The sequence below is a fragment of the Schistocerca gregaria genome, chromosome 10 (genome assembly GCF_023897955.1).
Source record: "Schistocerca gregaria isolate iqSchGreg1 chromosome 10, iqSchGreg1.2, whole genome shotgun sequence".
NCBI classification, from domain to species: Eukaryota; Metazoa; Arthropoda; class Insecta; order Orthoptera; family Acrididae; genus Schistocerca; species Schistocerca gregaria.
The window spans coordinates 219523381-219545930 of record NC_064929.1 but is presented as its reverse complement, the minus strand read 5'-3'; the positions used below and the strand labels follow the sequence as shown (position 1 = coordinate 219545930).

The window sequence follows — 22550 nt, the reverse complement described above, 5'->3', positions numbered from 1 at the left end:
GAAAAAAATTAAAACTAAGGATTGAAGGAATTTAAATTGTATGTCACTCAAAACAGCAAGCTCTTAGCTAATAGACAATAAAGAGTGTAAATTTTCTTAAGAGTTCTTGTTTTCCAGATAACAAATAATCTCACTCAGTATTAATTGCATGTTGTGGTGTTTTTTTAACAAAGGAAAGGAAGAAAAGAGAGAGGAGAGTTGGAGGGGGGGGGGGGGGCTGTCAAATTGTCTGACTGGGAGCAGTAGAGGCACCACAGGACAATTTAGTTTCCTCTGTTCTGAATATAGTTTGATGGCATCCATTACAAAATATACACGTTTCAATTCCACAGAGCGAAATACAGTGACATGTGATAGAAGAATGCTGTGTGAAGAGGCATGGCAGTGCAATTTGGCGCACATAAAACCAAATGTCTTAAATTTCCTTGAACACGTTTTATGTATTAGACTCTTCAAAAACATGTGTGCTACAAAATGAACATATTTGACAAAAATAGATTTTTTTATTTTTTTTTTTACATCCGTCTCAAATGCTCGAGGGAAAGAAGAGGGGCTGGTGGGGGGGGGGGGGGGGGGGCACTATGTAGAATTTCACCAATTTGGAACTATTGTAGATCCGGGGCTGATGCCCGGAGCAGTCCAAGTTACAGTGGGAAAGTGCGTAGTCTCCATGTTAGTCTTGTTTACATTTAGTGATTTTGCTGTTTCCTCTTCGTCAAATGAAAAAACGGATTTCTGTGGCCAGGAGCTATCAAGTGAATTAAAATACAGTCTCATAATTACGGAAGACTAAAATATGTTATTAGTTTCATATTTTATTTTGTTTCCATTTTTCTGACAGTCGAGCATTAATTGCCTTGCAGAACAATGAACTTATTTTTGTAAGTTTTCTAAAGAAATTTGGCTTTTATTAATCTTTTCCACTGAGGCAGTCAATGTATTTGAAACAAAGTGTTTTATTCCACACTATTGGCTAAGTGTTCGCTGCATTTCAAGTGCACATTTTCATCTGCTAGCACACATGGCATTATGCCGTAATAAAGAACCAAGCATGAGACTGGTACTCCAAGAAAATTAACATCTCGAAAACCACACTGAAAAGCTTAATATCAGGTCGAGGCCTACTTCATTGGGAATCAGGACATACACATGTGCACTTTAAGCCGAATTATGCATTTTAGTATGGTTCACGAAACTCCGATGCTCTTGGAGAACCCTCTGGTGTCTTGCTTCTTTTATGACACAATATAAGATCATTTAATGTTTTACACGTATGAACATGCGGACTTCTTGCGTCATCGTAGCTGTGCAAGTGCGCTGACACCTGTTATCTGGCGCTCTCTGGCAACTGCTGAAACGGACCTATTTCTACAGGTCGCGGGAAAATATTGCGAATGGTGGTTTGAAAAGCATTACTCTCACTTTCAAAGTAAATTTCCTTTTGCACAAGTTGAACTATGTGTGAGAACGTATGATGAGTTTCTTAATTTACAAAGCGTTGGACTCTCATTTAAAAATATACTCTTTGATGATGAGGCATTTAGAAGAATTTTGAGCTCAGAAGATCACACATTTCTGTCGTTACTAAAAATTTTACTGCCACATTTGTGTGATGTATCTTAAAATGCAACATGCGCAGAGAAGATCAACATTATATGTGAAAGCCTAGCTTCTCTTGCAGCTTATTAACATTAGAGACAAATGTTATATGTTAAAGCTTTTCTTTTCTTGTAGCAACACTATGTATATTAATTTAAACCATTAACTTTTTCTGTATGTGTGTTTGCGCTACTTAACAGTGATCTTGCTGTTGGCTGACTTCATCAGCTGTCCTACGCTCTGAATATTCGCTGTCATCGGCTGGCAAGATCACGTGACATTACCTACGACTGGGCTACGAAAGCGCATTGCAACCTCGATTTCAATGTTTCAGAAAGTAACGTGTGGGGTTGGTGGAATTTGAATTTATAGTTTGGTAATACAAAAATATGCACTGTTCATATTGCTGCACATCAAAAATCTTTCCAAAACGTCCCCCCCCCCCTCCCCCCCCCCCTCCCCCCCCCCCGCCCCTCCTGAGTTTTGTTTTCTAAAGTGCCGGAAAATTCTATACGCCTATATAAAACCTTAACCATTCAAAGAATTGATAAGGTTTACAGTTCCAAGGAAAAATGTACTGCCTCTTAACATGGAAAAAAATGTATTTTCATTTGGGAGAAAATGTTCTTGTAACTGGGAGAAATCCGGGAATTGTTTTTCCTTGTCCATGTGTACACCCTAACATAACACAACATATTAAAATTCATTTATTCAGTTGCACACTGCAACATAAACTTTAGGTAATTAATATTATAATCTAGTTTTCTTTTTGGAGCAGTACGGATGGTGTTAGCATGTCCTCCATATAATAAAGATCACTTAGGACCACAAGAGATGAGAACACCAGTGCTTTTTGCACGATAACTTACCTTTCTGATGTGTAGTAACACCTGTGTTCCCTTTTACCAAGAAATCACTGTAATTCCTCACCAGTTCCTGAAATACACACTTGTATTCGTACGTACAAAAGTGGCAAGATGTAGTGTGTCGTGTACAGGTGCTAGCAGTAAAGTGTAGGAATCGGAGTTGTGTCATTCCGTAATTTTTCCAGGAGCGTCTCCGGCTTCCTCGGGCTCCGTCCCCGCGACACCGGTGCAGGAGTCTCGGCTGATGTTCTTTACTGGGAAGCCGCTGAACATCCGGCGCGGCCGGGGCCGGCCGCCCTACAAGGAGAGGGCGACGCAGAGGCAGGGTCGGCGCAGCTCCCTGGGCATCAAGCTCAAGAGGTGGAAGAGGTACGTGCACTGGCCTGCAGCCGTCGCTATTCTGACGTTAATCGCCTCGTGATCTCGTCACATTACAGCTTGCGCCTTTCAGAATAACAGGTTTCCATCTTCAGGTACACACAGTCACAAAAATAAGAATATCTTGTCATAAAAGTTACAAAAGGTTTCAGGGGCGGTAACTGGCACACTCAGTTTCCTCCCTCTCTCGTGATCTATTGGAAGAACTTGATACGTTGCTGCACAGTACCAAATAAGAAATTGATTTGAACAAACAATTTACAAATAAGGAAAGCCATTTCTTCAGTAGCTTCGCGAGTGTGCTGTAAACGGCAACCCTGGCTACAGTGTCACTTATTGTAGCTCCGAAATAGGTGCAGTCATCAAATAAGACAGTCCGTCAGATAATATACTAATTTTGCACAGCAGTTACGTACAGTGGTACGGTGGGCTACAGGTAGTGTTTGCTCGGTTTTGTGTATTGTCGGTGGGCTGCCGGCTTGCAGTTTAATCTAAACCTGGGGTAGTCAAGTCGAGTCGAACGATGTTCTCGTTCCTCGTGATATACTGAAAGACGGGTTGCCGGAAGTCGTGGCAGCGAGTCTGGTAACCCACAGCAGGCCGGCTGCTGGCTGAACTGTGCCGCAAATTGTACTGGTGGCGGCGCGGTGACTTCTGAGGAAGACAACTGAGCATGGAGAAACTTACGTTCTGGTGCTTTTACTCGTATTCTTGTGATCGTGTCTGTCTGAAGAAAGAAGCTCGTTCTTCTGAATCTGACTTGCTTTCATGTGATTAGATTTTAAGGTGATCAACATTATAAGAGTGATTGAGCCAAAATATCCTCTTAAATTGTTAAATTACAGTTGCGGCATTGTTCCCATCCAGACATGGATTAAATTAAAGTACAAGACCATAATTTTTAGTCTGCTTTATTTTTCTTTTTTATGTGCATCATTGCTCACACAGAACAGTTGCGCTCTAACGCGAGCTTGTCGTGCTGTCACACATAATGCTCGTGTAATGGTTATAGTGTGAAATGTAATTTGTGTAAAGAAATACATCTGGTTAGGAGAATTATTATGGATTATTGAGAAGGGGAGCTAATATATTACATTATTGCAACAATACATCATTAAGTATTACATTTCTTGAGAACCTGTCATTTATATCTAAAAACAAAGATGATGTGACTTACCACACGAAAGTGCTGGCAGGTTGATAGATACACAAACATACACACAAAATTCGAGCTTTTGCAACCGACGGTTGCTTCATCAGGAAAGAGGGAAGGAGGGGGAAGGACAAAAGGATATGAGTTTTAAGGGAGAGGGTAAGGAGTCATTCCAATCCCGGAAGTGGAAAGGCTTACCTTAGGGGGAAAAAAGGACAGGTATACACCCGCGCCACCCCCCCCCCCCCCCTCTCCCCCACACACACACATATCAATCCGCACATACACAGACACACATGGAATGTTTCCCTCTATTATATTCGAACTTGTCATTTAGTTTTACAAATGAAGAAATTTTAATGCATGTAATGACTCTTTGTTTATGAGTTGATGACTTGCTTGTTTAATAGTGTATGCATTTTCTGCACGTATACTCTCCTGGAACTGCTAACAACTGGCATCACAAAGAGTTGATTATATAAATATGTCAAAGGAGATTGTGATATAGGACTGTGTCCAGCTGCGTGTTGTGGGTCGATAAGCATTGGGGGAGGCTGGAGTTTCAATCTCTGTGGACACTGAGCCTGTTGTCCACGACACTTTGCATTACGACAACCGAAGGACACCTGCAAACAGGGCATTCGCTGTTACCACAACATATGATCTTATGGGAATGGTGCAGGTTGTCTCGGAGCCAGTTGGTGTAAGATTCTGATGGTAGCGTATACTGAGACTCGAGTTGTTTCTCTTTTTGCTGGTGTGTATCTGTCAGTTTATTGGCATCTGACTTTTTAGGAAACTTTATGAAAAACACACATCTAAATTTTTATTTTTTATTAACTTATTCTTTTCTTTTTTTTAAAAAAATGCAGCTTTTTCTCTCAGTTCTTAAGCACAGAACATGACACCAGTTTACAAGTTATTATTTGCGCTTGTAAAACAATATTTTGTGGTTTAATATCAAGAATGACTATAATGAGCCAATAGTGTACTTAAAAGTAGTCTATGTTGATCGGTATTATTTTTAGTCAATATATTTTATATTCTCGCTTTGATTTAAGTTCCAACAACTTTTGGTTGAGCGGTATAAACTATTTAACGTACATGAAATAAAAACACTGAATTCCTCCATATTTGTTTCAGATGATTCTTCTCACTTCGTAGCTAATTGAATGTTTAATACAGTGAAACCCTGCTTTTATACGTGTCACGCGACTTCAAAAAAAAGTAGTGTAAAATGCGGGAAAATGTAAAATGTGGCAAATAATGTTTTTTAATTTGTAAAAGTTACATATAGGATATCCCCTTTCACTTTAGATGTATGTACATAACATGCATCAAAAGACTTGTCAGTGACTTTTTTATTATCTAATAAAGGTCTGTTAGCTAATAAAAACTGCTGATGTAACTGGAATTGATAACTGTCTGGGAAGCGGAAACATTTGACTTAGTTTCAAACGTCACGATCAATGTTTTTGGAAAGCCTGCAGCAGTCATTCATTATTTAAATAATGAAATACTGCACTAGTTACGTATTTTTTCATGCTTAGCACGATGCCTTTTGAGAATTTTTTCTCATTGTCAAGTGCAAATATTTAAAGTCTTCTGTATGGTGTTTGAACAAGTGTTATTCTGCGTCTTTTTGAGGTTATCGGGTACTGTGCCTCATCAGTTATGTAGAAAACCACACACATGTGCAAACTATCAGTCACATTGGTTGTTTGTGTAACATTGCAAAAAATAAATACGTAAACACTGCACTTGACAACGAGAATAAATTCTTGAAACAGTTTTGCTCAGCACGAGTACAATACATTACTGGCGTTATGTTTACACTAAAATTATTTGAGCAATGCAAAGTGAATGAAGGTGTCAACAAGTGCTCCACACGGCCACACACTAAATGCGGTTCGACAAAGGTGTCACAACGATTACAACAATCACGAAACTGCATTTGTGCAGTAGAGACAGTTTGGAAAGGGTTGTGATCAGTCACGATATCTTCATTCGAACGAACCTAGTTATATACTCCCATCATCCAATACGCCACATAGAGCTGGGCAGCAGCGGGAGATACGGCACGATTTGTTACAACTTTTACTTGTTTACCCGTTCAGATCTACTAAATAGAGTGCCATGGTGTCAAGAAACTTAACCACCTAATATCTGTTAGCACTAATGGATGGCCAACATTATGCCAGCATCATATTTTCTTCGCAAACATTTTGTGTTAATGTGTAAATCGCAGGAATATTATAAATATGTTGATGGAAAATCAGGTGCAAATTAATTTTGTGGGCATAGGAAATTTGACAGCACCGAAAAAAAGTCATTAACGGTGGGAACACGTTAATTCCGGGAACGCAGAAGCTGGGTTATACTGTATGTCACTTGATTGCACTCTGACAGTATACAATACAAATATATTTAATTTGAATGGACTGTGTCTATGATTGTCAGTTCTTAATGGGGATTAAACATTTCCATTACATCAATTGTAGGCTCAAAGCCAAAGCTTTTTTATTTCAGTTACTTTTAATTATTGTAATGAAGCACAGTGAGGCTCTGGACAGTGTGAAGTCCATTTTCTTGGGGTCACTATCCGTATGTCATCAACTGGCACTGTAAAACTGTGCATCGACAGAGTAGTACAGCCCACGTTGTCATTGTGTCTTAAACTCCTCGTGGAACAGAAGACAAACATTGTGTGCATATGTTGAAATTAAGTCAATCTAAATATATAAAATAAAAATTTATAAATGTTCACCTGATGTTGCTCAGGTGGGAAAGACATTGGTGTTAGCATAATCATTTCTAACATTACAGAGTGTGTGAATGTATTACAGCTCATTGGAAATTTTCCAAGGAAACTTAGAACCAACAGGATTGAACCAGGTAAAGGTCTTCTGTATTCCAGAAACAGTATGTTGGTGCCAACACCCTGGAAGTTACTGTTTTGAAATAAATTGCTGCTAAGAACAGGATGTATACAACCCGGGACAGCTGGGAGATCGGGGAAAATCCTGGAAATTTTTTCATCTTTGAAAAAATCTGGAAAATCCTGGAAATTTTTTCATCCGTGAAAAAATCGGGAAAATCCTGGAAATTTTTTAGAATTCCAGGAATTTTTTGTTGTTTTAGTTTTCAAAGAAGTTTTTGTAATTTTGACTGCTAAGAATCGATACTCTAACAAAGCAAATTGCTGTATCCCGCTACTGCAGAATAATACTGCAACAATATAATGTGAACGAGAAAACAAAACAAAAATAAACCATAAATTGCAAAGGAAATGTGCCATATACAGCAATTAAACACAGTGCTCATACAAGGGTTTGCCAACAGCAAAGTGTGTCCAAGGCTTTATGAAGACTGTGCAGTGCTTCATAACAACAAATTGCCTCCGATGAGCGTGATGTCACAACTGTTTAGATTAGATGTGTTTTAGCAGTTATGAGCTGGCTCGTGTGCATCCGCAGTGGCGTATGAGTAGTACCTTCTCCCATTTCTGGCTGCAAAAATGTGACTGTTGGCTGTGAAAGCAGTCGCAGCGAGCAGCTAGATGCAACCGGGAAAAATTTTACTGCCGCGCGGTGGCGGGCCCGGATCTATGACGGGTGGAGGGCGGGAGGCGCCAAATTCATATTCTGGAGGAGGAAAAAATCTTGCTTCAGAAAGAGCCTAGCATCCAGTGCACGCTGGTCTATCGATTACTCATATGATTTTGATGCACATCACTGTTGGTTTTTAAATACACTCTGTAAGTTGATTTCTGAATGAATGTAGCTGTGCGGTCTGAGCTGACTTGTCACAGTTCGCGCGGTTCCCTCCCTCGGAGGTTCGAATCTTCCCTCCGGCGTGGATGGTGTATGTGTTGTCCTTAGCCTAAGTTAGTTTAAGTTAGATGTCCTTAGTTTAAGTTAGATTAACTAGTGTGTAAGCCTAGGGACTGAGGTCATCAGCAGTTTGGTCCCATAGAGGAGGAAAAAAAATAAAAAAAATAAATAAATCATAAGTTGATTTTTGAATGCATGCATGCGTACGCGATGTCTCTGTCAGGGGGAATCCTCGCCGCATCTAGAAATAAACTTTCCTGTTGGCAAAAGGGGACCGGCTATACAAGCTGAGCGGAGTAAACACGAACGAGTGAACGCCAATCGTTGTCTGATTCTGCTGTTGTTTGGATTTGCGAATGATCAACGTTGCTATAATTACTAGGGAAATCAGTAGATTCAGACTACCAGAGTGGAAATAAATGACTAACAGGAATAAGAGGTCAGAAAGATTTATGTATTATCTTCTCGGTATATCCAAGAAGATGAAATTTTAGACCAGATTGCTACACTAGTAAGGACCAGTTGTACAGTCCCCTGCTAGCAGCCGCCTAAGTTCTATTCTGGAAGTAATGCGGAAAACGTGTTGTACAAACAAGTAACAACGCCTAACCAGAGAATAATTGTGGGATAACCAAACCTGTGATTCTGGCAGGTTAGTGAACAAAGTTTGACAATGGCAATACTAGCTACAGAATTGAGGATGACAAGATTGATTGTTAGAAAGAGGAAGGAGAAGAAACTGCGACATCACACAAATTATGGAAGAGTAAGATGATTCCAGATTTATATAAAAATTTCGTAATATTACTTTTCGACCTCATGCTTGAGATACTGGTATGTATGTGTGAATGAAATGTGAAGCTATTTCCTAACATAAAGCTTTTTGCTTGTAGTAGGCCTTATAGGCATTTCATATCGGTTATTTCGTGAGTTATGTTCTGTCATGTTATAAGAATGACCATTTGTGCCTAAACAGTCTCGTTTATTTGGTGTGTGTTACAAAATTACTACAATATTAGAAAGGCCTATTTTGTTTTATATAGCAGACAGTGACAAAATAGACATAATCAGAATGCGAAACCATACCAGTCTTGGGTATTATTTGTATTAACAGCTTTTTCAGTATTAGATAACGACTTTTCAATTTTTCGTGTTGCAAAACGTTTGAGACGAACTTTGATGAGGTAATAGATTCTTTCACAGAAAGGAAAGCACGCCGTGTAAAGCTGTAGCAAGATTAGAGAGAAAACAATGTTAGGAGCTAAGGATTGAAGAAATGTATGCTGTATTGCTTGTCTCTTGTCTTTACTCATTGTATGTACCCTATATTTAATTTTATGTCACCCAAAACAGGAAGTTATTAGCTAACAGGCAATAAAGAGTGCAAATATTCTGAAGAATTGTTGTTTGATTGCAATTTTTTTTAGAAAAAAGATGGGTGGGATGTCGGACCGGGTGACTGGGAGCAGGAGGGGCACCACAGGACATTTTAATTTCTACTATCCTGAATATAGTTTGATGGCATCCAGTCCAAAATATACACATTTCAGTTCCACGGAGTGAAATACAGTGACTTGTGATAGGAGAATGCTGTGTGAAGCGGGGTTGCACTGCACTCTGGCACACTTAAGACCCAATAACATGTCTTACATTTCCTCGAACACTTATGTTTTATGTATCAGACTCTTCAGAAAGATGTGCGCTACGAAATGAAGATATTTTTGTAACTTCGACTTTTTCAAATTTTTGACTCCGTATCTCAAATGCTCAAGGGAAGGAAGCTGGGGGTGGAAGTGCCACTATCTTAGTATTGTCCCGGTTTGGAAATATCACAGTCTGAGTCAGAGTGGGGAAGTGTGTAGTCTCCACGTGACCCGTGTTTGCATTTAGTGATTTTGCTGTTTCCACTTTGTTTACTGGTCTCACGTCAAATGAAAACAAAATGGATTTCTGTGGCCGGGAGCCATCAAGTTAATTAAAATACATTCACAAAATTACAGAAGGCGTATATATGTTATTAGATTTAGATTTTATTTTATTTCCCCTTTTCTGACAGCCATGCATTAATTGCCTTGTAGAACAACGAAGTTATTTTTGTTGGTTTGCTAAGGAAATTTGGTTTCTATTAATCTTTTATGCTGAGGCAGTCAGTGTGTTTGAAACAAAGTGTTTAGTTCCACACTATTGGCTAATTTCAACTGTTTGCTGCATTTCAAGTGCACATTTTGCTCTTCTAGCACGTATGGCATTATGCCATAATAAAGAATCAAAAATGAGTTAATACAGTACTGGTACACCAAGAAAATTTACGTCCCAAAAGACAACTGAAAAGCTTAATATCAGGTTGAGGCCTACTTCATTGGGAATAAGGACATACGAGTGTGCTATTTAAGTATGCAATTTAAATGCGCCATTTTAGTATGCTTTACGAAATTCCGATGCTCTTGGAGTAGTCCCTGATGTCTTTTTTCCTTTTATGACGTAATGTAAGATCTGATGTTTTACATGTATGAACATATGGGCTTCCTGCCTCATAGCAGCTGCCAAAGTGCCGTGGCACCTGTTATCTAGCGCTCTCTGACGACTACTGAAACAAACCTATTTCTAACAGGTCGCGGGAAAATATTGTGAACGGTGGTTTGAAAAGCGTTACTTTCAAAGTAAATTTCCACTATATCTTAAAGTTTGAAAGCTTAGCGTCTCCTGCAGCTTATTAACCTTAGAGACCAATGTTATATATGTAAGCTTTTCTTTTCTTGTAGTACCATTATGTATATTAATTTAAAACATTAACTTTACCTGTTCGTGTATCCACGCAACTTAACAGCGGTGTAGCTATTAGCTGACTACATCACATATCCTGTGATCCGAATATGCGCCGTCATCGGCTGGCAGGATCACGTGACACGAGCTACGACTGGCTTACAAAAGCGCATCGCAATCTAGATTACAGTGGTTTGGAAAGTAACGTGTGGTGTTGGTTGGGTGGTGGAATTCGAATTTACATATTCGTAATACGAAAATATGCAGCGTACGTGTTACTGCACATCAAAAATCTTTCCAAAAGCTGTTTTCTTCCCTGAGTTTCGTTTTCTAAAGTGCCGGGAAATTCTAAGCCTGTGTATAAAAACATAACTGTTCAAGGATTGATAAGTTTTACTGTTCCGAGGGTAAATATACCGTCACTTAATAACACGGAAAAAGTGTATTTTTAATCGGGAAAAATCCGGGAATTTTTTTTCCTTGTCCATGTATACACCCTGAAGAAATGGCTGAGGTCTTGATTAGTGTATAGTAAATGGTTGGTATGTTGCACATAGTGTTTTCTCAGTCATTTGTAAATTAACTTGAAAATGCTATTTCTTTGAAAATAGTATCTTAATAAAATTGTAGGATAATATTAATATGAATGTTAAAAATAGGAAGCGACACAAGAACATATTATCGATTGATATCTAATTCGTGCAGCATTTTGCAGTAACGACGAGAATACCCCGAGAATTTTTGAAACTTTTGTCTCCTCACTCCTTAGGATTTGTCGATACGGAGTCTATATTTGCGAAGTGGCAAATAAAGTTTCTAGTCTATTCACAGTTATTACCAACTGCTTGTAATTTAAGTGGAAAATATTACTGGTATTTATGCTGGACACCATGTGAGCTTGTGGACCTGTCTTTTATTTTAAGCCAAATATATCATGTTACGGCACTTACGACTTCCTCTGGGGACCAGTCACAGAAACAGTAGTAGGGTGAAATATCAGATATTGTCAAAAACCACAATATTTGATTGGTGCATCTGTAGAAGCCTGTGTGTGAGAAAGAGAGAGAGAGACACACACACACACACACACACACACACACACACACACACACACACACACACACACAGGTGTGTGCACAAGTGCCCTCGCACAAACAAATGTCGATGCTAACAATAGACACGTGTTTCATACACAGCCCTAACCGAACGCCACAGGATACTTCCACACTAGACATGACTCAGCATCGAGTATACAGTTCTTATAATCGCATAGATCGGCTTACATTATTTAAATATCGCTAGACATTATGTGAAGACAGTGTTTTGATGGCTGCAATTCACCATTGCTACAGGGGTGCCAGAGTTGTAAATGGAACAGCTTCACGTAGCGTAGTACTGTAGCACAGTGATCGGCGCAATAACTTGTTGTTTTAGAAGGTTGTAGTTTCAAATCTCGTGAAATACTGTTAAATTTTTCTTCTTTCTAAATTCGGTCAGAAGTCTTTCATTATTATTTTTATTCAGTTAAGTGATTTAAATGTAATTTTTATACCACATCTTTTTTGTCGTAGTGACCTTTTTATTTGCACTTATTTTTCTTCCTCTGGTTTCTTTTTTGTTTGGAACCTGCCTGTTTCAATTATAATCTACAGCTGAGTGCCGAGCAGGACTGCCCTTTGGTCGGTCGAGTGGCAGTTCGTGTAGTCAGTGTGAGGACAGTTTCGAGTCACCGACGAATGACAGTGAGAAATTACAATTTGGTTTTATGCTGAAACTGAAATTTTTATATCTCGAGTTTGTTCATAGTGGTTAGCTTTAATCACCACGAACAAACTGATTGTAATTTCAGTTGTACCACTCATTGTTAACAGCTATTTTTCGGATACATTGCACATCACGAGGTCGTGGTAAGGTTAGGACACGAGTTTAAATTTGGGGCCAAAATATGCGTCATCTGCTGCAATTCGGTCACTGGTCATTTAAATCGGCTGTCGAGATAGCGTGTCGCATTTCTGACATACTTCGTGGCAACTGCTTCCGATAATACTTTCTGCTACACATTAACAGCACCTGTCAAGTGGCCCGCCACGTTTGTGTGTAACATATAACTAAATGATAGCCGGCAGCCGATGTGGTGAGTGACAAATGTCAGCTATCGAGTAATTGTAATTGACTGTAGTTGTAGTGCAATGAAGGACACACAGCTGTGAGGTATGTTACCTACTGCTTTTACATTGGCAGCCGTGAATGAGTATGAATACTGAAGAAGAAAATTTGATATGTGATTATTACGTACAATACAGATTATTAATATTGTGACATACTTGTATTCGTTGTAGGCCGATAGTTGCTTTTCGTATTAGTTTGTATCGCAAAGTACGAGAATGTTGCAGAACAGTAAAATACCGATGCCAGGCGAAACAGTTGTAAACGTATGTAGCAGAGTGGAGTGCCAGCAGACTAATTGTTGAAAATAAGTCTAGGTGTTTCAAAGTGGCTGAAGCTCTCGCATTTCCTTTTTTTTTTTTTCAGTCTGACGAAGGAATCTCCCAGCAGAGAAGGCGACCCCGAGCAGCCGAGCCCGGCAGGAGACGGAGACGGGGCCGGAGCCGAGACGGAGAAGGCTCTACTGCCCGAGGAGCCACCCTACTTCCCTGAGCAGTGGTATGTAGCTCTGCAGGTCTTACTGCCAGCCTGCGACACGGTCAGAAGATTCCTATTTCTCTTGTACGTTACCGAAAATAGTTTCAAACAGTGGAAACTCCAGGTAGGAATATCAGTGTAGGAAAAGACGGATTACTACTCACCGTAAAGAAGACACGTCAAGTTGCAAACGAGCAGAATTAAAAGACACTTACACGAAGCTTTCGGCTTTAGCCTTTATCAGTAACAGAGAGAGAGATACGGCATACGTATAAACGAGCGAGCGTATCTCATGCACACGTGATCGCCGACTCTAGCGTCTCGGGCCGGACGGCAACTCTCACGCGGGATGTGAGCAGCCATCTGGAGGACTCGGGGAAGGGGAAGGGATGGTAGTGTGCTGGTGGGGAGAGAGATGAATGCTGTTTGGTGGAGTGTGCAGGGCCCAAATTGCTGACAGATGCAGTGTCGGAGATTGTGGGGTGTGGAGGTGAGGCTAAAAGGAATAGAAAAACCCTGTTTATTTGCTGCCCCTCTCTTCCCCCCCCCCCTCCCCCCCCCCCTCCAGACCTCCTAACGCTGTGCCTGTTGACGTTCTAGCCCCTGCCCACTTTACTAGACAGCACCCGTCTGCCTCCCCACCCGTACACTGCTATCCCTTCCCCGTCCCCTCCAGACTGCTGCTTGCATCCCATGTGATAGCTGCCTTCTGGCCCGAGATACTGGAGCCGGTGGCCACGTGTGCGTGAAGTGTACTTGCTTGTGTGTATCAGTGGTGTCCTCTCTCTTCTACTGATGAAGATTGTGACTGAAAGCTTTATGTAAGTGTTTTTTAGTTGTGCCTGTCTGCAACTTAACGTGTCTTCTTCACACTGTCATTTTCTGTGATTAGTTTCATTATTTTTGTCACAACATTCTCACTGGAAGTTTCTACTGGTTCCAACAGCAAAGAAATTAGTGGGTGACTACTTATTTTTCTGTCTTACATACATGAGTGCACTTTTGGGTCAATCCATACCAAGTGGTCCAGCACTGGTTGCTTAACCATCTCAGAAAAAATTGATGTTTGCCGGGTGAATTCCATCATGTTTGGTGAACTCAAAAAATTTTTGGTTATCGTTTAGAAACAGCAGTCATTTTTGTTTCAGGCTGCAAGCATTCTTTCATATTTACAAGTATCTGCAGTTTTTTAAATTATTCTGCATCTGCAGTTTTTTAAATTATTCTGTAATGGGTTGCCCCAGACCTTTCAAATAAGAAGCATTTAGTTCAGCACACACTGGAATAGTTGAATGTATTTCTTAATATATTTGTAATGGCTCAGAGTTAATGATTGCCAATAAAAAACTCAAATATTGAGCAGTATTTTTCCAAAGAAGGAATAATTTCTTAATGTTAATATTTTTGTGCTGTTACACTACAAAGTATAGGTATTTAGAGTATGAATGGTGAGAAGCATACACTTAAAAAAATACACTTAAAAAATGGATTTTTGGATGTTTTCATTCTTTAGCCTACAATATCTTTGTTAGGGGATTAGATAAAAATCTGAAAATTACCCTTAATTGACCTTTATGATTTCAGAGTTCATTATAAATTTCAACTTTGAGATTCAAAGGGAATTCATGGAAAAAAAACAATGCGAGTGAAAATATCTGGACTAATGGGTAAAGTGTATCAGTTTCTACGTAATTTAAGGATATGTATGATCACTTTTGGAAAAAAAAAAAAAGAGAGAGAGAGCGAGAGAGAGAGAGAGAGACAACTGATTATGTTATCTTGTTCTCACTGCATTTGTTTTTACTGCTTTGTTTGTTAAATATCTTCACTCAGTTTGGGCATTAGGTTAAGAGTTTGCCCAGTCACAGTTGTAAATTCCAGGGGAGATAGCTTCTTCAGCACATTTTTAACAGGCATTTAGACTTCAAGATTTCAAGTTTTTTAACCAAAGTCTTCGGTCCTTTGGGGGGGGGGGGGGGGGGGGGGGTAAATGTAACATCTCTGTTTTTACAATCAATATTATCAACTTCGGCAATCTGTCACTGTTCGCCATAAACAAAAGCTGCTGTGTGAAGTATCAGTGGTGCAGGTTTTCCACATTGATGTAGTTCACTGTCAGGAGATGTTGATTTGAACTTCCACTTGCACAAGTTGTGTGACTGACGTTCAAAACAACGAAAACTTTCGGTGCCTCTTATCTACTGACAAGTGTCCAACCTTTCCTCTGAGACATCCACATAGAGTTCTTATATTTTGTCACATTTTACAGAAACATTGGTAATCCCATTCACCTTTTCTTCTCAGAATTGTCTTGAGGTGTCAAGATTTGATTCTCATAGGGTCGCTGCAGACTAGCTGTCGTGACAGTTTGCTTTGGTGTATCCACGTCACCATTGCATGCATTCTTCATGTGGCGTGGTGCAAAAAAGGACCATTCTGCATCAAGTCTGTCGTCATCTTTGTGAAAGTTGATGTTAATAATAATGTTTTTTTTTTTTTTTTTTTAAATATTAGCTTGCAGCGTCATCAGAGTAGATGATCAGTTTGTTTATGGAAAGGTGGTGCTGCTTCATTTGGTTTGTTAATTATAGTTGAAAAGTGTGCACTGCTGCAGCGCTGTGTTCAAGGTAGTCACTTCTGACACAAAGAAAAGTTGGCAAGAACTAAGCATTCGTCAGTTACCCAAGTTTTCTCTTTTTTTCTTTCAGAAATTTACCCCAAGTGTTGGCAATGAAATGATACATTTTCAGGTTTTCAAAGCTATCCACCAACACTCCAAAAACTCTTCTCACGGTTTTGTAATTGTCACCTTTCTCATTCTGTCTTGTGTCAGCCATAGTTTGTGTTCTGTATTGTCAAGTATCAAATCACCTCTTCCTGATTCTTCAAGCATGTCAAGTAAAACTTGTTTGCCTGGACAATCTTGACATTTTCCCATGATCTTGCTATTGTAACTGTCAATATTGCAAACCAGAACTTCCAAAAGGTCTTTACAGTCAGCTCTAAGATTGGCCCCATCTATCCCCAACTTTACATTCTGGTGGTCATTATGGATGCCAGGTGCCCCTCCAATAATACACCGTATCAGTCTCTACTTGCAAAATTCCAACTTTTTAATTTTAATGTCAATATTTTCTTTTTTGGATTCAGTGAATAGTTAATTTAAATTACACAGTATTAATCTATTTTTACATAGTATTAATCTATTTTGTTTGTGAATCTGTGTACCATTTTCTTTCACAGAAACACAATCTTTTTACCAGGCATCAAATGGCTGTTATTGTCATCTTCATAAAAACTAATAATCCTTTCAGTCGTGTTTTTATCTATGAAATTAGATGCGTTTTCTCTTTTGCTGTCTTGTGAATTTAACCAAATGTTCTGACACATTAAATTCATCAATAACCTTTCTCGACTCTTAAGGATTTGGTAGTAAACGGATAATCTTAACTTTATCCTCTTTGTTTGAAATACAACATTTAGTTTTTAGCTTTTCAGTCAAATCATCATATTCGGTCGGAGGAGTTCTAGAAGTCTCATCTGGTTCAGTGCAACTTTTCCTTCAAAATGAAACTTCAAACTTCTTTTCAACAGCAGTGTACCATTTTCTCAATTAGGCATTCAGTGCAAAAGGTATTTTTTCTTCACGCAATTTTCTAATTCTAGTAGCAGGTGATAAACATAGGATTTCACAAGATAAATCCACATTTTTTTAATAGTTTCTGATGAGTCACGAAATTCCTTATCTGAGCTATCGTGCTCTCTTTCTTTGTTAATGACAAATGTCTTAGAATAACATGTTGGACACAATGACCTTCCTGGTAAAAAGAATTTTTATTTTTAAAATAATGGTTAAACGCTATTCTTCTCAGACCATTCGTTATGGGTGTCCTATGCTTTTTAAAAGAACCCAAGCAAGATTGCCCAAAAGGTGATAAAATTTTTTAAGCATTTAATTTCACAGTACTTGCAAGTTGAGTTAACCTCTGAGCCAACCCATTAGTAAAACAATCCTTTTTCTTCTTTGCTGTCATCTTCAATTAAAGTAATGTCTTTAGGAAACAATCCATACACACTTTGACGGCAAGATTCATTAATAAGAACCCCAATAGAAGACAGATATTCCATTGTTAAACTGCGCACTTCGAAAGCCCGTTGTTAACTCAGTATGAGTGAACAGATGTTGTTGGAAGGGGGAACACAACACAGACTTGCATGGGCTTGTCTGGGAGCCTGTACAGAATTGCAGATACTATCTGCTAGCCCATTGGAACATTCTGCAGGGGATTGTTTCAACAATCAATCATTCATTACTTTTAATTTCACATGTTCTTTGTGTGTGTTTAAATTAATTAACTGAAATAGTTTATTTCTTTAGTCTAGGTATTGAATGGAATAGGAAGAGACCAAAATAACCGGTAGAATGAGATATACCCACTGCCATCAAATCTCATGATGGTTTGTTGAGTACAGATGTAGATACTAAGAAACATATTTTTTACTCGTATTTGTAATTTGTTTTTATTTCCTATTGATTCTCTAAGTTGAAATCTATACTGATGTTTGATACTATGAAGGTCTATTAATTGTGTAATTTTCAGATTTTTGCTTGGTACTCTAACAAAGATATCACAGGCCAAAGAATGGAAACATTCAAAAACAGTTTTTTAACATGGTCTATTTTTTAAATACAAGCTTCTCGTCATTGATACAATATAAAAAGTAACTATACTGTGTAGTGTAATAGCACAAAAAATAGTAAGGCTGAGAAATTACTCCTTTGGAATAATACTGTTCAGTTTTAATAAAAAAATTGTAACCAGTAACTTTGAGCCATTAAAAATAAATTAAGGAATGCATCCATCTAGGTGATAATGGTTTCAGTCTATAGTGCAGTGCAAGCTGGACTAAATTGCTCTTATTTGAAAGGTCTGGGGCAACTTGTTACTGAAGGGGGGAAAAAAAACTGCAGATGCTTGTAAATGCAAAAAACTGCTTGTGGCCTGAAACAAAAATTCTGCTGTTCTAAATGATAAACAATATAAAATTTGTAAAAAATGTTTTGAGCTCATCAAACATTAGAGAATTCACCCAGCAAATATCAAATTTTTCTGAGATGGTTGAGCAACCAATTATTTTTTTCTTGGACTATTTCTAGGTTTTCCATGTGTCGAAGTGAGAAATAGTTTTATACAGTGAAATAGTCTTTTCTCTAAGGGATAGTCAAGAATTTGCATTTGGAAAGTGATCCTTTGTACTCTAGACAAAAAAATGATGATATCTGATATTCACTTTAATGTCACCTGTTTGGAATGCTGTAAGTAGGTGACGTGAACTCGGTGTACCTACTTCAGTGGAGAGCATTTTAATCGTTACGAACTATATTATTGTACCTCCCGCCATTACAGGCCGTGCTGACGTTCTGTTCAGACTCCTGCCTGCACGTCGTCACGATCGGCAGTATTAGGAAAGACAGTCTCTCTCACTGACTACCGTTGCAGGCCGGGCAAGGTGTGCGCGCTGTGCAACCTGGGCGAGCGCAGCCAGCTGGGACAGGGGGACCTGCTGCAGCTGACGTACTCCCCCGAGGAGCTGGCTGCGCTGTTGAAGGAGCGAAGCGATGCTGGCGCCGAAGGCGGCCTGTCGCTGGCGGGCGACGCTGACTCCGTCATCGGCAGCAGCCCTAGCCGCGGGAATGGCCACGCTCCGGCATTTGGAGGCCTTGCGGTGACTGTACGGCGCCAGAAGAGCATGGCCAAGTGCAAGTGAGTCTGCCGATCTCGTATTCCCAGAGTCTGGAGTGTGTAGGAATGTTACTGCCAGTTTGTAGGGTAGTATTTGTACGGGAGTTGGGTTTTATTCCGAAACAGGTATTTCCCATTTATTTACGTAGACGCTTTGAGAGATAGGGAAAGCAGAATAATGGGTTCAGCAGAATGAGATCCAGCTACGTGTCATAAGTTTCCCAGCTAAGGCACCACCGTTCCTTATACACTTTATCTGACAATGACAACAGCCCGTGTACCACACGTGAAAAAATTTGAACTGACAGAAGCTAGCCACTGTTTTACAGCTTCGACAACAGCATCTCGGTCTAACATAACTGTTCACTACACAGTTTGTCATTTGTCAGCTCAGTGTGATGGAAGTCGGAAGCTGCTAAATTGGTACTGAACAGTGGATGTAGTAGGTTAGCCCGGCCAAATCTGACAAGTTCCGTGCTTGCAAAAGTGGCACTGGCCCCAGCAATGTCACGTTACAATTTGAAGTTTGTCTTATTCTCTGGCATGATGCTGAAAATTTGAACTAGTCATTGTAGTCCTCCAGTGTTCTGTGTTGACACTTCCCGTAGGCTCTAAGACATCTGAAAGAAACGCCCCTGCGTGTCCCAGAAGATTGTAAACATTACTTTGCCAGCAGATGACTATGTTTAGAACTTTTTCTTTGTCGGAGAAATAGCAGCTGACCAAACTGTGGACACACTTTAAGATTCTAGCTCGTAGTGATGACAGCACATCTCATCTCTGGTGACATTGTTCAGAATGTAGCTTCTTCAACATTATATCGGGCTGGCAGGTCGTGACAAATTTTCATTTGACGAGTTCGTTGGCCTCTCGTAAGCATCTGCAGGATTCATCTAGCACACAGTTTCCAGTAACTAAGCTTGCATAACGTCTCATCTGAGACATTACAAGTGACATTAAGCTGTGTACACAATTTGTCGGTCATCACTGACGAGTTGGCCGAAATGGCAGCCATTCTTAGGGAGCGGAATCGACTGCAGTCTGGTTTATCGTGCATTTCCTTTTTGTCACTACTAGAACACTGTACTCCCTGTCCCGTGTTACTCATGACTGTTTGTTAAGCAGTGAGGAATTCAGTGACAAACCTCTGATTTTTATGCACCTGGGTGTCAAAAACTGTTTGGAAGATTTCCTTGCTGATGCTGTCTATAGCAGGGCAACAAACTCAACAGGACATTAGCAGGAAGATTAAAAAATTAGTTCTACTCGAGCAGAATTTGGCTCTGGCACTCAGTCTTCACAAAAGTAGGAAATAACCCTTGTAGTAGCAGTAGTAGTAGTTGGAGTAGTAGGTGTTCAGTCTGAAGGGTGGTTTGATACAGCTCTATATGCTAGTCTGTCCTATGCAAATCTCTTCCTCTCTTCATAACCACTGTGTCATGTTGCCATTTAAACATACATATTTGACATACAACCATTTAGGCAGATACACTGTACTTTAGGCTCACTCTCCCTCCGTAATTAATCCCCTGCTCCCCAAACATCACTCATTTTAGTTGAGTTGTATGATAAAGCTCATTTTGCACTGATTCACTTGTGGATCTACGTCTAATGCCCTGCAGTATGGCATATAATGTTGAGTGCAGTCCACCCTGATAGGCGCGTGTGCCCCTCTCCCCCTCCCATCCCACCACACGCACAAGAACTCTCACATTGTGAAACATGTTGCTTTTTCATTTCAAATAATCAAATTACTTTTGATTCATTAAATATATTTGAAATTTCTTTTTCAACTAGGGAGATATGTCCTAGGGCTCATGAAACAAAAACAACCATATTTTTACAACTTCATTAATCACTTAGGTACAGGAATCAGTATTGTAAATGGAATTACATTGATTTTTTTCCCATCAGAACAGCTGACTTCTATTGGGGCAGATTCAGTGGTATAACTCCTTTGTTGCTCTTACAAGAAATTACAAATGCATCAGATACATCGAACGTCTGAATTTTATGCCGTTGTTGCGGCTGTTTGAATGTTACACTCGTATGGATGTTTATGCTACGCTCTGCAGATACTGAGATTGCCAAGATGATTTATATGTGGGGTGTACTCCACTCTTGACAGATTGTTGAGACCAGAGTAAACCTCTACTTTATTTGAACTGCCGTTAATGAACTACATTGCTAAGAAACAACTAGACCAGAAAAAGTGTGTCGTGATTCCAAGTTAGGAACTACTTCACAAAGCCTGTGTTTGTGTTGATGTGAAGTTCCTTCCTGTTGTGTGAATATGTAGTGTGCAGATGTATTAATCGTTAAACACATTGTAATAGTTCTCAGAATTGGACAAAAGCTTTGGGATCCTTAAGAATTTGCTCTCGTATAGTGAGTGTGCCTCGGTTTGTGTTCACAGAAATCCTTGCCCCACCAATTCCGTTGAACCAGTGGACGAACTCAGTGTAGTTGGGTACCTCGACGAACCGGATGTGGCGTCCATCTTTGAAGCCTCGGGTGAGTGCTGTTTGACTTTTTTGTGTTAGTGTTGAGTATTTAGCATTCAAAATTACCTTTTTATTTCTCTCTCTTTCTTTTCAATTACATCTAATATTGTACCTGCAATTCTCTTGTACAGTATTCTCACAGGGTGAAAAACTGCTGTTGTGCAGTGTTAAGCTACTTCGTTCGTCACTCTGAAATAAAAGTGTATGTTATAATTGTGTGCTATGTATCAAACATTTTATCTCTTTCCTATGCAGCGACTTGAAAATTGAGTACACTTCTCAGTGAAGTAACCGTGACAGCTGATATCATTTTTCTGTCCACATTCACTTCAATGCATAGAGAACCTGTACCACCATTTACTTTGTGCTTTGTGTTGCTCAGACATTACGTTTCATTGTTCTGATTTCCGTTGCCACAGTAGTTAACATGAATGTATGTTCTTTTTGAGTTTGCAGTAATTCTGAAAAATGTACAGGCACAGTTTTATTGACAAATGTTCTCATTCATTGGTAATCTCTTTTAGTCTCCATTGTCTTAACAGTCGTTGCATCACCGCTGTTGACTCCTTTCTTCTTAAATATGAATGTCCTGTGACAACACACATTGTTAATTTAGGAAATAATGCTTTTTATAAAATCAGTTAACTGTTACCTCTAAAGTTAATAACGTGCACATTCCCACAGGCCATTTTTACGTCCACCAAGCGTGCGCATTGTGGTCGCAAGGTGTGACACGCTCCGAGGACCTGGTGTTCCGCAACGTGGCGTCGGCCGTGGTGCAGGCGGCCAACCGCCGCTGTTCACACTGCGGTCACTTCGGGGCGAGTGTCGTGTGTAGGGTCGCCAACTGCGGGCGGGCACTCCACTTCCCTTGCAGTGCTGCATCCGGTGCGTTCCAGGAGTGCAAGTCCGTCACAGTGGTCTGCAGCCTCCACTTGGATCAGGTCCCCTTGCTCTGTAAGTCTGCTGCAGTACTCTTTTCCGGTACAAACTTACCGGTACTGACAATTTAAGTAGTTGAAGGGCAGAGTGTGCTATGACGAGTGTTGAAATCGCCCGTCCGGCTG

At 39.7% G+C, this 22550-nt stretch overlaps 1 protein-coding gene across 11 annotated transcripts in view; it reads left to right on the top strand.

Moving 5' to 3' along the window:
• LOC126293165 (histone-lysine N-methyltransferase 2C-like) overlaps positions 1 to 22550 on the top strand; it is a 386337-nt gene that overhangs the window by 18228 nt on the left and 345559 nt on the right. For all 11 annotated transcript variants that reach the window (XM_049986267.1, XM_049986260.1, XM_049986265.1 and 8 more), the window contains exons 3-7: positions 2651 to 2834; positions 13125 to 13256; positions 18737 to 19000; positions 21396 to 21493; positions 22168 to 22440. In XM_049986267.1, coding sequence (XP_049842224.1) covers positions 2651 to 2834; positions 13125 to 13256; positions 18737 to 19000; positions 21396 to 21493; positions 22168 to 22440 — 951 coding nt within the window. The remainder of the gene's footprint in view (positions 1 to 2650; positions 2835 to 13124; positions 13257 to 18736; positions 19001 to 21395; positions 21494 to 22167; positions 22441 to 22550) is intronic.